The 15,587-nt window shown below is 40.9% G+C and overlaps 1 protein-coding gene across 1 annotated transcript in view; it reads left to right on the top strand.

Annotated features, from left to right (window-relative positions):
* SMC6 (structural maintenance of chromosomes 6) overlaps nucleotides 1-15,587 on the top strand; it is a 413,908-nt gene that overhangs the window by 88,049 nt on the left and 310,272 nt on the right. Inside the window, 3 exon segments of the mRNA XM_030198844.1 lie at nucleotides 1,593-1,729; nucleotides 5,921-5,982; nucleotides 14,628-14,708. Coding sequence (XP_030054704.1) covers nucleotides 1,593-1,729; nucleotides 5,921-5,982; nucleotides 14,628-14,708 — 280 coding nt within the window.

Raw genomic sequence — 15,587 nt, forward strand, 5'->3', positions numbered from 1 at the left:
AGTCGTGAGAACAATCAGCCTGCTGTCCTCGGAGAACAACTGCTACAGGTATGTATCATACCCTGACTCTGGAACTCATTGCCCGAGAAGGTAGTGACGGCAGCTGGCCTTGCTGAGTTTAAAGGGGGTCTGGACAGATTCCTGAAGGAAAAGTCCATTGATCGTTATTAAATTTTGGATTTTTGCCAAGTTCTTGGGGCCTGGATTGGCTGCTGTTGGAGACAGAGTGCTGGGCTTGATAGACCTTTGGTCTTTTCCCAACGTGGCAGTGCTTATGTGATGGGCAGCGTCAGCAGAACTCGGCAGAAAGGCCAGTAGCAAAAACAAGAAGCAAACATAGGGCCTCTGCACCTGCGAGCTCTGAAGGCCTGCAGTGTTCTCACCTACTCTGTAACCGGAAGTCTGAGCATTTTTATGACAGGCCAGTTTATAAATCTGAAGTATACTACCAATTCATCTGTATTATCTGTATTATCTGTATTGTTGGAAAGGGGAGGAGGGAGATCTTGAAAAGAAATAGTCAGGGCTGCAGAGTCAGGGGTGGAGTCGGAACTGGTAAAAATGTATTGACTGTCTCCAGCTTCAAAATAAAAAACTTATATGGTAAATTTATAATTTTATACTCCTATATTTTTAGTTCAAGTTCTTTGTTCAAACTTCAAATTAAATATATTTTGTGGTCTGTTAGTCCTAATTTTGTACATAAAGAAATATTGTATGTTTCTGTAATTAAATTTCTTTTAGATTTATTATACATAGTATAAGTTGGAGTCAAAGGTTTTTAGTGTATGAACTCCACATCTCTAGACATAATGCATATGCTAATATTTGCTGAAGTCTAACTTGATCTTTTTATCAGACTTTAGCATTACAGCAACCAAAAGATTTCATAGGATTCTAATTCTTTCAATAGAACACAGTGGTACATAGATCAGAAATAGTAAAAAGGTGTAGAGTCCAGTGTTTGAAATTGTGCTTGATACCAGAGGCTATGAGCTCAAATACCAAGAGCTCACTCATTACTTAAAAGCAATATTTACTGACTGCTGTAAGTTCATAATTGTACTGGGATATTACCCAGGCCTCAGTTTGTAGGACTGCTATTAGAATGACTGAGCTAAGAGAGGGGTGAAGAAACCTATTAAGGTGTTCCATTTGTATTGTGCTGACGTTGTGGTATTGTATGTGTTCTAATAATGTTCCTCCATGCTGCCTATTATGATGGTATTCATTTTTTTTGTTGTTACTTAACAGCACTGTAGAACAATCCTGTGAATTTCTGATGCTGTATCATGTCAGCCCTGTTACTAGTTTTTAGTTTGCCATCTCCATGTTTACCTTGTTGATTGTATTTATGCTTGGTCATTTTACTATTCTTATACTCTTGACATAAAAATTACAGTTTTGTTAAGAAGTGTTTTTCTGTACACCACTGGGTGAATCTCTTCAAAAAGGCAGTTAATAAATCTCCCAGCATTCATATTAACAACCCCGGGAGGCAATCAACAAAGGCCAAATGGTGGAAAAAAAGACCATCAGATTAGGTGGGCAGAGAGAAAGAAAGGTTCAGTAACTAATTTTTTTCCTTTTAGCTCTGCAGATGTTTCTATTACATTACGAAACCGAGGCGAAGACGCATTTAAACCCGAGGTGTATGGCGATTCTATTATTGTACAGCAGCATATTACCCAGGAGGGTAGTCGTACTTACAAACTGAAAAGCAGAACGGGTAATGCAGTCTTTCATTTTCTTTTCATGAAAGCTATAGTTAAAAACCATCGCTTCTAATAATCATTCATTTTAGCATGATACAATAGATGAATAAAATAGGAGCACATTTTTTTGTTTTGTTTTTATAGAGAACTTTAGGTTTGTCATTTTTGTGTGTGTGGTTTTTTTTTGTTTGTTTTGTTTTTAGGGGGGGGGGGGTTATTTTACTTGTGTAACTTAAATTTAATATCTTTTTTGTTTCTGGGTGTTACTACTACAAATCATTTCTATAGCACTACTAGACTTATGCAGTGCTGTACACTGAACATGTAAGAAAAGACAGTCCCTGCTGAACAAAGCTTACAATCTGATTAAGACAGACAAACAGGACAGGTAAAGGATAAGGGACTTGCTTAAGGTGGGAATGATAAAACAGTCATGGGTACCGAAGAAGTGAACAGGAGTTGAGACTTAAAAGCAGCCTCAAAAAGGTGGGCTTTTAGCCTATATTTGAAGACAGCCAGAGCTGAAGCTTGACATACTGATTCAGGAAGTTTATTCCAGGCATATGGTGCAGCAAGGTAAAAGGAACGGAGTCTGGAGTTGGCAGTGGAGGAGAAGGGTACAGATAAGACAGATTTACCCGGAGTTCCTGGGGAGGAATGTATGGCGAGATAAGAGTGCAGAGGTACTGAGGAGCTGCAGAGTGAATGCATTTGTAAGTCAAGATGAGGAGTTTGAATTGTTTGTGGACACAGATAAGGGAGCCCATGAAGTGACTTGAGGAGAAGGCTAATATGAGCATAGCAGCATTGGCAGAATATAAGTTGTGCATCAGAATTTTGAACAGATTGAAGGGGAGAGAGATGGGTTAGTGTGAGACTTGTGAGAAGCAAGTTGCAATAATCTAAGCGAGAGGTCTAGAGTGTGGATAAGGGTTTTGGTAGTTGGCTCAGAAGGGAAGGAACATATTTTGGTGATATTACAGAGAAAGAAACAACAGGTTTTAGCAGTCTGTTGGATATGTGCAGAGAAAGAGAGAGAGTGGAGTCATAGAGGACCCCAAGGTTATGAGCTGATGAGACAGGGAGGATGAGAGTGTTATCCACAGAGATCGAGAATGGGGGAAGAGGAGAGGTGGGTTTAGAGGGAACTATAAGAAGCTCTGTCTTGGCCATGTTTAGTTTGATGGCAGTGAGACATCCAGTCAGCAGTATCAGATAGGCAGGCTGAAACTTGGGCCTGGATTCCTGCTGAAATTTCTGGTGTGGAGAGGTAGATCTGGGGGTCATTAGCATAAAGGTGATACTGAAAATCATGAGAGGAGATTGGAGCACCAGGGAAGAAGTATAGGTGGAGAAAAGAAGAGGTCCCAAGACAGAGCCCTGAGGTACACCATCTGATAGTGGGATAGAAGTGGAGGAGGATCCACTAGAGCATACACTAAAATTGCGATGGGAGAGATGAGAAGAAAACCCAGACAGATCAGAGTCCTGAAATGCGAGTGAGGACAGCGTATTGAGGAGTAGGTAGTGATCAACAGTGTCAAAAGCAGCAGATAGATGGAGAAGCATGAGGATAGAATAGAAACCTTCGTATCTGGCCAGGAACAGGTCATTGGAGTCTTTTGCAAGGGCTGTTTCAGTTGAATGTAGAGGGTGAAAGCCAGAATGAAGTGGATCAAGAATAGCTTGAGACAAAAGAAAGTCAAGACAAAGGCAGTGTACCGCACGTTCAAGTATCTTGGATAGGAAAGGGGAGAAGGGAGATGGGGTGATAGTTGGAAGGGCAGCTAGGGTCCAATGAAGGTTTTTTGTGGAGTGGTTTAACTACAGCATGTTTGAAGGCATCAGCCACAGTCGCAGTGGAAAGTGAAAGACTGAGGATATAACAGATAGAAGGGATGATAGTAGGAAAGATGGTGCTGAGTTGATGGGTGGGAATAGGATCAGAGGAACAGGTAGTTTGGAGGAGGAAAGCAAATGTGCAGTTTCCTCTTCAGTGATTTCAGAAAAGAAAGAAAAGGAGGCAGCGTTTCAACGAGAGTGAAACTTACCATGAAAGTACTCAGCTATAGTCTGGGGAGAAGGTGAAGGAGGGATTGGAGGTGAAGGCACTCTGAGGAGAGAGCAAAGAGATGTTGAGGTTTTGAGCCATGAGAGTTTGTCAAGTTGATGTAATAGTCCTGTTTGGCAAGTGACAGTGCAGACTGGGTCAGCAAGAATATGAATTGTATGAAGTCAGCATGGGCACGGGATTTCAGCCAAATGCATTCAGCGGATCAGGCACAGGAACATATGTAGTAGATTCTAGAAGTCAGCTAAGGCTGGGGTTTGGTGCGCCTTACAGAACGGGGAATGGGATGAGCAAAAGTATCCAGAGCAGAGGAGAGATTAGTATTATAGGAAGAGACAGCCTCATTGACAGACTTGGATAACAGTGATTGAGAAAAGGGATGAAACATTAGTGAAGAGAGTGCAAGAGTCAATAGCCTGAAGGTTCCTAAATGTATAGGTGGAAATTGGATGGGACTGGGGGGGGGGAGGGTGTTGAAGTGTGAAGGTTATTAGATGATGGTCCGAGAGGTGAAGAACTGAGGTGCAGAAACTAGAAAGTGAGCAGTTGGGGAAGACGAGATCAAGACAGTGGCCATTCTGGTGAGTAGGGTTAGTGGAACACAGCTGAAGATTGAAGGAGGATATTAAAGCAAGAAACTGAGAGGCCTAAGAGTCAGAGGCATCATTAGCATGAATGTTAAAATCCCCAAAAATGAGAGGTCAAGAATGAAGGAAAGTGAGGAGTCAGTCAATGAGAAAGAAAGAAAGAAAGGAACTTATCAGGGGGTCGATAAATGACTTCTACTCGGAGAAGTTAGAAGAGTAAATAGACGGATGGAGTGGACTTTGAAGGAAGAAAAGCAGTGAGACTGAGGTGGAAGAAGAGGTTGAAATCTACAAGAGAATGGGAGTAGTAGCCCGACATCACCACCTCAGCCAACTGGGCGAGGTGTATGGGAGAAAAGGTAACCTCCATGATACAGGGCAGCAGCTGAAGCAGAGTCTTCAGGTCAAAGCCATGTCTCAAAGCAGAATGGAGAGTATGAGAGAGAAAGAGGTGGATGTAGGAAAGCTTGTTGGAGACAAAGTGAGCATTCCACAGGGCACATGAGAGAGGCAGAGAAGAAGGGGAGAGGAGAGGAACAGAAATTAGATTGGAGACATTGCAATGTGACTTATATGAGTAAGGTGAGAGCTGATTTTGGGGGACCAGGATTGGGATCGATAACTCCAGCAGAGAGCAGGAGAAGGAGCAAGAGTACAGAGAAGAGTAGGAGAGGCATGACAACAGTGACAAAGATGAGATGCAGTCAGACTGAATGCAGATGGTTGAATGAAAGGAAGAAAGTTTTGAAGCTTGAGAGCTGAAAAGAAGGGAGAAGACAAAAGGAACAGTGAGGTGATGAATGCAGGAGGTGGACAATGTGGTCCTGAGATATACAGTGGTTTTAGATGTAGAAGGAGATTGAGAAGGGACTGTATCAAGAAGAGAAATTGTACTGGAGTCATTGGGAATAGCAGAAAGGAACATAAAACTTGTAGAGAGCAAACGACACCTGGAGCAGTGAACCTGGAAGTCACCACGGAGAACACTGGGAGGCTATGCAGATGGACTGCAAGTCCTCCACAGCAACTGAAAAGCAGCTGGTGGAAGCGCTAGGCACCTGGAGTGGAGGCCCTAGGAGGCTCAAGTTGGATCTGGGAGTCACCCCGGAGAATGCTAGGAGGATATGCAGATGGGCTGGAAATCCCTCCACAGCAGCTGTGTTCAGTTATGTTGAGATTTTCAGTATATCATGCTTGCATTCTTTCTGCATTTCTAACAAAAGAAAGGTGTGGTAGCCGTGTTAGTCCACTCTTAAGGTTATCAATAGAAATCAAACAAAATAAAACATGGAAAAGAAAATAAGATAACTTAATACATTTCTTGATTAGCTTTCGAAGGTAGCCCTTCGTCAGATCTGACGAAGAAGGGCTACCTTCGAAAGCTAATCAAGAAATGTATTGTTATGTTCAATAAAAAAGGTATCATCTTATTTTCTTTTCCTTGTTTTATTTTGTTTGATTTCTATTGATAACAAAAGAAAAAAATTAGTCTGAGAATAAGCAAGGAGAGCTGGGGGCGTATTTTAATTTGTGTTTGTACTTTTCAGGTCAGTTAGTTTCTTCAAAGAAAGAAGAACTTATTGCAGTACTTGATCATTTCAATATACAGGTAATTTATTCATACATCACTGTTAAATCAGTGTGTTCCTATACTTTATGTAGTGGTCTAAACAGGTTTTAATGTTTTAGGGCTTCTTTTACTAAGCCACGCTAACGACTCCCACGCAGGAAATGAGAAGTTGCAAACCAATAGGAATTGAATGGTGTGGCTAAGTAAGAGGCCCTTAATTTGTTCAGTTTTAGTAGGTTGTTTGTTGGTTTGGGTTTTTTTTTACATTTAGAGGGCAGTGCCTCACAATGCCATTCTCAATTACATGGTAGTAATCACCATAGTTATCTTTTTGTCTCACTTGCCTTCAGTGGTCTCTGCAGTCTCTGTTTTTACCTGAGCAGCGTAAGTGACCTTAGCTGGCCTCTACAGCAGAAACATTTGCTGCTTACAATACACACCCCCCAAGCTCCTGCTTGATTGTGGCTCCCCCAGTCCTGGTTAGTCCCTTGAGAGAAGAGATTTGAGTACTGGGTCCTAGGCATTGTAACATAGCACTGCATCTGGAACCCAAAGGCCAGTTCATTTTAGATTTTGTATTGTGGTGTTATTTTTTTAAACAGGTACTCTATGCAGAATGTTAACAAATAATGGTGACATGCCTTATCAGCAAATTTAGGGGCCCTTTTACTAAGCTGCGGTAAAAAGTGGTCTGGGCTAGTTTTGGCACGTGAAATTGGCATGCACTGTGCCACTTTTTACAGCGGCGGGAAAAAGGCCTTTTTAAAGATGGGACATTAAATGGCTTTGCGCTAATATTAAAAGCACACACCTAGTTACTGCCTGAGCCCTTACCTTCACCTATTTAGTAGGGCCAATTTTGGTGCATGATACCCTCGGGGTAGCCCTATCGCAGCTTAGTAAAAGGTCCCCTAATGTGCATCTGTGCTCATTTTATTTCTGTACTGGTTCACAGTAGATCAGTGATTCCCAAACTGGGGTTCTTGGGTTTCTCAAGAAGTTATATAGAATATGTTTGTATATGTTTAAATAAACTGGGGGTTCTTCGGTGTTTGAAAAAATATTTTAGGGTTTCCGCCATTGGTTTTAAAAAAAAAAAAAAAGCTTGGGAATCACTGCAGTAGACTCATAGATGATAGTTTCAGAGTCCTCAACAGAATATAGTTCACTAATCCCATTATTTTGAAATGCAAAGCTATGCTGTAGATCTGTTGCTAGTTTATTTTATTTTATTTGTTACATTTGTATCCCACATTTTCCCACGTATTTGCAGGCTCAATGTGGTTTACATAGTACCGTAGTGGAGATCGCCAATACCGGTATGAACAAATACAGAGTGAGGTTATGGTAGAGTAAAGTTCATGTGTGACAGACATATTGGGAATCATAAGGAGGAAGAGTTAAGTTATGTCCAGTATGAGCTTTGGTTTTGTTGTGTTGCAGGGTTAAGGCATTTGTTGGATCGTTGAGGTATGCCTTTTTGAACAGGTTAGTTTTTAGGGAGTTTCCAGAAGGTTAGGTGGTGATATGTTGTTTTCACGTCGCTTGATGGTTCATTTATTTTATTTATTTATTGCATTTGTATCCCACATTATCCCACCTATTTGCAGGCTCAATGTGGCTTACGTAGTTTTGTTAACACAGTTAATCCTGGATGTCAGGTACTACTACTACTTGACATTTCTAGAGCGCTACTAGGGTTACACAGCGCTGTACAGTTTAACAAAGAAGGACAGTCCCTGCTCGAAGAAGCTTACAATCTAAAGGACGAAATGTCAAGTTGGGGCAGTCAAGATTTCCTGAATAGAGGTGTAGTGGTTCGGTGCCGAAGGCGACATTGAAGAGGTGGACTTTGAGTTATTATTTGCAGAGATTAATTAAGGGAAGAAAGAAGAGAGAAGAAGGAAGGAATTTATTAGGTGTAGTAGAAGGTGGGTTTTTCAGAAGTGGATTAGTGAGGTTCTGGGTTTTCATTGTAGGCTTTGTTGAAGAGATATGGCTTGAGGGATTTGCGAAAGATATTTGTTTCATTGATTGTTTTCAGGTTTCTAGGTAGTGCATTCCATAACTTCGTGCTCATGTAAGAGAAGGTGGTAGCATGCATCAGTTTATATTTTAGTCCTTTGCAGCTGGGGAACTGCAGGTTGAGAAATTTGCGAGATGATTTTGTGGCGTTTCTGGGAGGTAGGTCCACGAGGATTAGCATGTAGATTGGGGCGTCTGCGTGAATGATTTTGTGCACCATCGTACAGATCTTGAATGCAATACGTTCCTTAAGTGGGAGCCAGTAAAGTTTCTCTCTTAAGGGTTTTGCGTTTTCATATTTAGTTTTTCCAAATATGAGTTTGGCAGCAGTATTCTGGGCAGTTTGGAGTTTCTTGATGTTCTGCTCTTTGCAGCCTGCGTACAGTGCATTGCAGTAATCAAGATGACTTATTACCATTGACTGTACCAGGGCACAGAATATGTATCTCGGGAAGAAAGGTTTTACTCTTTTGAGTTTCCACATGGAATAGAACATCTTTTTCCTCGTGTTTTTCACGTGGGCGTCGAGAGTAAGGTTTCAATCAATGGTGACTCCTAGGATTTTCAAGTTTTGAGAAACAGGCAAAGAACAGTATGGTGTGGTTATGGTGGAGAAGTTTTTTGTGTTATGTTGTGAGGTGAGAACAAGACATTGTGTTTTTTCTGCATTAAGTTTCAGCTGGAATGCATCTGCCCAGGTGTGCATTATTTGGAGGCTTTGGTTGATCTCGTTGGTGATTTCATTTAGATCGTGTCTGAACGAGTTGTAGATAGTGACGTCATCTGCATATATGTAGGGGTTGAGGTTTTCATTGGCTAGAAGTTTAGCCAAAGGTATCATCACAGGTTGAATAAGGTTGGTGAGAGGGGGGATCCTTGGGGTACTCCACATTCAGGTATCCATGGGGGTGATCTATCCACGTTCGTTGTTACTTGGTATGATCTCGTGGTCAGGAATCCTTTGAACAATTTGAGAACTGTGCCTCCTATTCCGAAGTATTCTAGTATATGTAATAGTATTTCATGGTCAACCATGTCAAAGGCACTGGACATGTCGAATTGTAAGAGGAGTACGTCGTTGCCCTTTGCAATTGCTTGTTTAAATGAATTCATTGCAGACACTAGAACAGTTTCAGTGCTGTGATTTGACCTAAATCCTGATTGAGACTCGTGGAGAATTGAATGTTTATTTAGGTATTCAGTAAGTTGTTTCGTTACTATGCCTTCCATGAGTTTGGTTATGAGTGGGATAGATGCTACTGGTCGATAGTTGGTTAGGTCCATTGTGCTTTTTTTTAGCATCTTTCGGTAGTGGAGTAAGTAGGATATTTCCTTTGTCCGTGAGAAAGAGCCCATTTTGAATTCTGTGATTTACATGGTTCGTGATGTCTATTTTAAATTGTTTGGGTGCTGATCTTATTAGACTGTTAGGGCAGATGTCTAATTTACATTGTGATTTGGCGTATTTTCCGAGCCAATGTGAGATTTCATTTGATGAAAGTGTGTCGAAGTTGGTCCATGATCGATGATCTGGGTATTCCCCGGGTTTTGGGTCTAGACATTCAAGGATATTTGTGTAATTTGTTTTGTTGGTGGGTATCATGAGTCGGAGCTTTATAATATTTTCCTTGAAGTAATTTGCAAGATTGGTTGCTGATGGGGTATCTGTGTTAGAGGTGACCGTAGTAGTATTTAGGAGGTGGTTTACGAGTGTGAAGAGTTTGTGTGTGTCCTTGTAGTTTGGCCCTATTTTGGCTTTGTAATATGTCCTTTTAGTTTGTCTGATAGTGTATTTGTATTTTCTTTGTAATTGTTTCCAGTCTTTTCATTTTCGTCTTTTTTATTGTTCCATGCTCTTTCTAATCTTCTGACCTGTGTTTTTAATTCTTTCAATTCTTCGTTAAACCATGGAATTGAGTTCTTTCTGTGTGAGATTCTGGTTTGAAGTGGTGCTATATTGTCTAATATTGTTCTGCATCTGTTCTCCCATTCTTGAAAAAATTGGGGTGAGTCTGTAGGTGTTGTCCATTCGTCGGTATATAGTTGTTGCTAGAATATTAGTGGGTCTATTTTGCCTCTTGTAGTGTAGGTTTGTTGTTTTTGTTTTTGTTGTATCTTTTTTGTTCTCCAGTGAAGGGAAAGGTTTGCATTGTAATGGTCGGACCATGGCTTGGCTGTCCATTTTGTGTCTATTAGTGTGAGGTTTGATTCTGATGAGAATTTGTGGGTGATGATGTCTAGTGTATGTCCTTTGTTATGGGTGGGTTGTGTGTTTAGCCAGTGGAGCTCCCATAGTTGAGGAAGTCTTTGCATTTGCGTACATTGTTGAGTTAGTATCTTCAAGGTGGAGGTTGATGTCTCCTGCTATGAGAAGGTTCTGAGCGGAAACACAAGTATTCGATGTGAAATCCAGGAAGTGCGATTGTGAATCTTGCCAATTGCCCGGAGGTCTGTAAAATAAGATTAGGTTCAGGTGATCACGTAAGTTGGAGTGGTTGATTCTGACTGAGGCTATTTCGAGTTGGGAAGAATAGATTCTGCTATTGTGTGACTGTGAATTGAGATTTATAGGTTATTGCTATGCTTCCTCCTCTTTTTCTTCTCTTGTTTAGTGGGTAATTTTGTATCCTGGAGGACAGAGTTCTAAAATTATTGGGTCTTTGGGTTCATGGATCCAGGTTTCGCTAATAAGTAGGAGGTCGAGATGGTCAGTTGTAATCCAGTCGGTCAGTATCATGGTTTTATTGACTGCCGATCTGGCATTGATGCTATTTGTGTAAGTTGGTGGTGTTCAGTTAAGTTTGAGGTAGTGTTAATTTTTATCAGCTGTCTGTCTTCTTGATGTGTGAGTTTGTTGTGTCCTTTCGTTCCTTTCTGTTGGTGGTGACCGTGGCTGATAGATTTTTCGTGTCATTGTTTAATTTTTTGGATAGGCATGATGTGTGTATGTTGTGTGAATGGATTGAGAGTTGTAGGATTAGTGTTGCCTATGTTAGGGTTTGTGGGTGCGTAATAGGTTAGGGACAGATAGTAGGTAATTAGGTATATTAATTTGCTGGGGTTCATATCAGTGTTAGTTGTTTAGGGAGGGTTTGGAAGATTAGAGTTCAAGATGCAGTATAAGACTATGAGATGCCTATTAAACAATTAGAAGGTATTTAGCAGGTTATGAGTCATGTTACAGTATTATGAGATGCCTAATAAGCAGTTTAAGGCATTACAAATCTTGCTTCAATAAAATGCTATGGAAAAACCTAGTAAACATTTAAAGGCATTTAAATACAAGTTTATATGAAAAATTATGTTGTGAAATGCTTATTATGTAGTTAAACACTTCAGTTCACTGTAGGCAGGGAAGCCATTCGGCTTATATAAGAGAAGCTGGATGCATAGGCTGATTTATATTTGAGTCCTTTGCAGCTTGGGTGGTGAAGATTTAGGTATGTTCGTGTTGATCTTGTTGTGTTTCTAGTTGGTAGGTCTATGAGGTCTGTCATCTATCCTGGGGCATTGCCATAGATGATTTTCTGAACCAGGGTGCAGATTTTGAACTCAATACATTCTTTGATTGGGAGCCAGTGCATTTTTTCTCGTAGGGGTTTGGTGCTTTTGAATCTCGTTTTTCCAAATATAAGCCTGGCTGCTGTTTTTTGAGCAGTTTGGAGTTTTTTTTAATGATTTGTTCTTTGCATCCCGCATAGATTCCATTGCAGTAGTCTAGATGGCTTAGTACCATGGATTGTACCAAGTTGCAAAATATTTCCCTGGGGGAAAAAAGTTTTCACTCGTTTGAGCTTCCACATTGCGTAGAACATTTTCTTTGTTGTAGCTTTCACTTGGCTCTCTAGTGTGATATTTCGGTCAAATTGTAACTCCGAGAATTTTCAGGCTGTCTGAGATAGGGAGGGTATAATCTGGGTGGTTATGTTGGTGGGTTTGTTCCTGTTATATTGGGATGAGAGAATGAGAGGTGTGTTTTTTCTGTGTTAAGTGCATTCGCCCATGAGTTCATGATGTTCAAAGCAGAGTTTGATTTCTTTAGTGATTTCTGTTCCATCTATTTTATTGTCTTGAGTGTTGCATAAGATAGTTGATTTAAAATCTTTTGTTCCTTGTCATCAAGCAGATGAAGCCATTACGTATGGGTTGTGTCCATCAACCAGCAGGGGGAGATAGAGAGCACTCAAATTTCACAGTGCCACATGGTCAGCTAGCTCCACTGCCTCTTCAGTATTCTCTGTCTCCCCAAGCAGGGTGGTTGCAAAATCTGCCTTGTCCCTTTTTGTACCTGTTTACTCTAACCTTACCCAACCCTTATTTTAAATTGTATTTGTTTAATACCTACCCGGACTTGGCGATCGCCTTATGGTATTATATAAGCCACATTGAGCCTGCTAATGGATGGGAAAATGTGGGATATAGATGTTACAAACAAACAAATAAATACATACATTAGAGCACCAACATATCCTCTACTCGGAAACTGGAACAAGATGGACTGTTACTGATTCCTACACAGACACCATATACCAGCAGAATCCTTCACCTCAATTACAGATTCAGAGCATGACTCTCACCTGATACAAATTAGGGAACTGCAAAAAAAAAAAAAAACATGCACACAAAAACTGAAAGCAGAGATACTGAGCTCTGCATGTCGTGCAACATCAGAGAAATAGAAATGCATGTCCTCTCAAAATTGACACAATTCAATCACTACTACTACTACTATTTAGCATTTTTGTAGTGCTACAGAGCGTACGCAGCGCTGCACAAACATAGAAGAAAGGCAGTCCCTGCTCAAAGAGCTTACAATCTAATAGACAAAAAATAAAGCAAGTAAATCAATTAATGTGTAGAGGAAAGAGGAGAGGAGGGTAGGTGAAGGCGAGTGGTTACAAGTCAAAAGCAATGTTAAAGAGGTGGGCTTTCAATCTAGATTTAAAGATGGTCAAGGATGGGGCAAGGCGTAGGGGCTCAGGAAGTTTATTCCAGGCGTAGGGTGCAGCGAGGCAGAAGGAGCGAAGTCTGGAGTTGGCATTAGTGGAGCAGGGAACAGATAAGAAGGATTTATCCATGGAACGGAGTGCACGGGAAGGGGAGTAGGGAAGGACGAGTGTGGAGAGATACTGGGGAGCAGCAGAGTGAGTACATTTATAGGTTAGTAGAAGAAGTTTAAACAGGATGTGAAAACGGATAGGGAGCCAGTGAAGCAACCTGAGGAGAGGGGTAGTATGAGTAAAGCGACTAACCAAAATAAAATCATTTTTCATACCTTTTGTTGTCTGGAGATTTTATTTTTCTAATCATATTGTTCCCAGTCTTTGGTTCTGCTTCCCTTTGTGAGCTTAGCTCTGTTTTCAGGACTTCCTGCCCATTTGTGTGTTTTTTTTCTCTCCTCCTTTCTTCATTTCTTTTTTTTTTTTTTTGTTACATTTGTGCCCTGCGCTTTCCCACTCATGGCAGGCTCAATGCAGCTTACATGGGGCAATGGAGGGTTAAGTGACTTACCCAGAGTCACAAGGAGCTGCCTATGCCTGAAGTGGGAATTGAACTCAGTTCATCAGTTCCCCAGGACCAAAGTCCACCACCCTAACCACTAGGCCACTCCTCCACTCCACTCCATTCCACTCTACTCCTGCCCTACATTCATCTTTAGCACGGATCTTTCACATTCAGCTTTCTTTCATTTTGCTGCCTCTAGTTTCCCTTCTCTTCCATCCATGTGCAGCATTCCCCCTCATTCCCTCTCCTTCCATCCATGTGCATTTCCCCCATACCTTCTTTTTTTTTTTTCTCCAAGTTTTTTTTATTGGTTTTAATATAATGCAGATATTATACCAGTAACCAAAATGGTAAAATATTATATTACATAGTAGTGGAAAGTGTGCCAATGAATTATACAAATATAATTATATTTTCTTTGAATTTTTATTGAAATAACATCTCAAACATAACAACGAGCCATTGGCTCCAGCACATGACAATGCAACAATTTAATTTTTATTTTAACATTATGCTTATAACCCTTTTATCCCCCCTCACCCCTCCCCCCCCCCCCCCCACTAACCCCTCAACAACTATAATTATATTTTCAGAATAGATATTAATATTCATTTATGTGCTTTCATAAGTAATAGAGGCAAGGTAGGAAACAACTGGAGACCATATAATATTTGTTTTAACTATTGATCCAGTAAAACTAGCTGAGGCAAGTTCAAGCTTATGGTACATTAAGACAGACTGCTACCAAAAATGTTCATTAAGCATTGAAGAGGTTTTTCAGTTAGCTAATATCATACGCTGTGCTATTGTAATTAATATATCAAATAGTTTGTAATTATTAGGAGAGAAAGTGTAATCTGGAGAACAAGATTTCAGTGTTAATGAGGGTTTTAGTGGCAAATCTGCTTCAAATATTTTGCAAATGGTGCTCCGTATTGCTTTCCAAAATCTTTGTATATGAGAACAGTCAAACAACATGTGCAATAATGTTCCAGGTGCTAGCCTGTAGTGACGCCTATGCTGCAGGATCCCCCGCAGACTCTTCCGCATACCTGGGGAGCATCTACGGCACATTGGTTGAAAAATGCTGTTCTAAGGGTATTAACAAAAAAAAAAAAAGCTTTCTGAATTACCAGATAATGTTTCTGTTATAGGTGGATAATCCAGTGTCTGTTTTAACCCAAGAGATGAGTAAGCACTTCTTGCACTCTAAAAATGAAGGTGATAAATATAAGGTAAGTCCAATCTTTGTAAAAAAAAAAAAAAAAAAAGTACCAAGGCCTACTAATAGGGTTTCTGCCAGGTACTTGTGACCTGGATTGGCCACTGCTAGAAGCAGGATACTGGGCTAGATGGACCAGTGGTCTGACCCTGTATGGCTATTATTACATTCTTATGGCCTATTTTGTGTAGAGCTGTGAGAGCTTCTGATTGATATAGTTCTTGTTTTTGACACTACTTGTTTGTATGTAAGGCTTTGGATAAATAAACCAAATTTCTTTGAGTTTAGGAGCCAGCCAAAATGCTTTGGAGCCAGCAGCTGAGACCACGTCATCCCCCTCACCCCCCTTCCCATTCACCATCGGCTCCACAAAAGTTGAAGAATGAAGTGGGGGAGGTGAAATACCCTCTGAGGTATACTGTTTTCCCCTCTTTTGTCTAAGGGGAAAATAGTAGGCCACTGATAGAAATATAGAAACTTCAGGCCCACTTCTCTTCCCAGTCTCGTTCCCCCAACCTGTTGTCACTGAGTCTTCGAGGTCACTCAGTCTTCAATATCTCTCGCATCATCCTTTCCGCAAATGGGCAACCCGACTACCCCCTCCAGCTAGTCCTCACCATCCGGAAACCAGTGAGCCTTCTGCACGGCACTGCTCTGCTCTCCCATGTAGCTAGCTGCTACTCCCCATACCTAGCTGGCCATTATAGCTACTGCCCCTTGGTTGGTAGCCAGCTAACCCATATCCTTCCCATTAAGCTAGATCTACTGACCTTGATCCTCATTTTGAAACCCCAACACAAGCTCAAAAGCTCCTGCACCACACAGTTCAAACATGCAGAGAGCTGTGCAGAGGGGGAATATGCTGGTTTGCTGGAATGCTGAAAATTCAATA

The sequence above is a fragment of the Microcaecilia unicolor genome, chromosome 3 (assembly GCF_901765095.1).
Source record: "Microcaecilia unicolor chromosome 3, aMicUni1.1, whole genome shotgun sequence".
Lineage (NCBI taxonomy): Eukaryota > Metazoa > Chordata > Amphibia > Gymnophiona > Siphonopidae > Microcaecilia > Microcaecilia unicolor.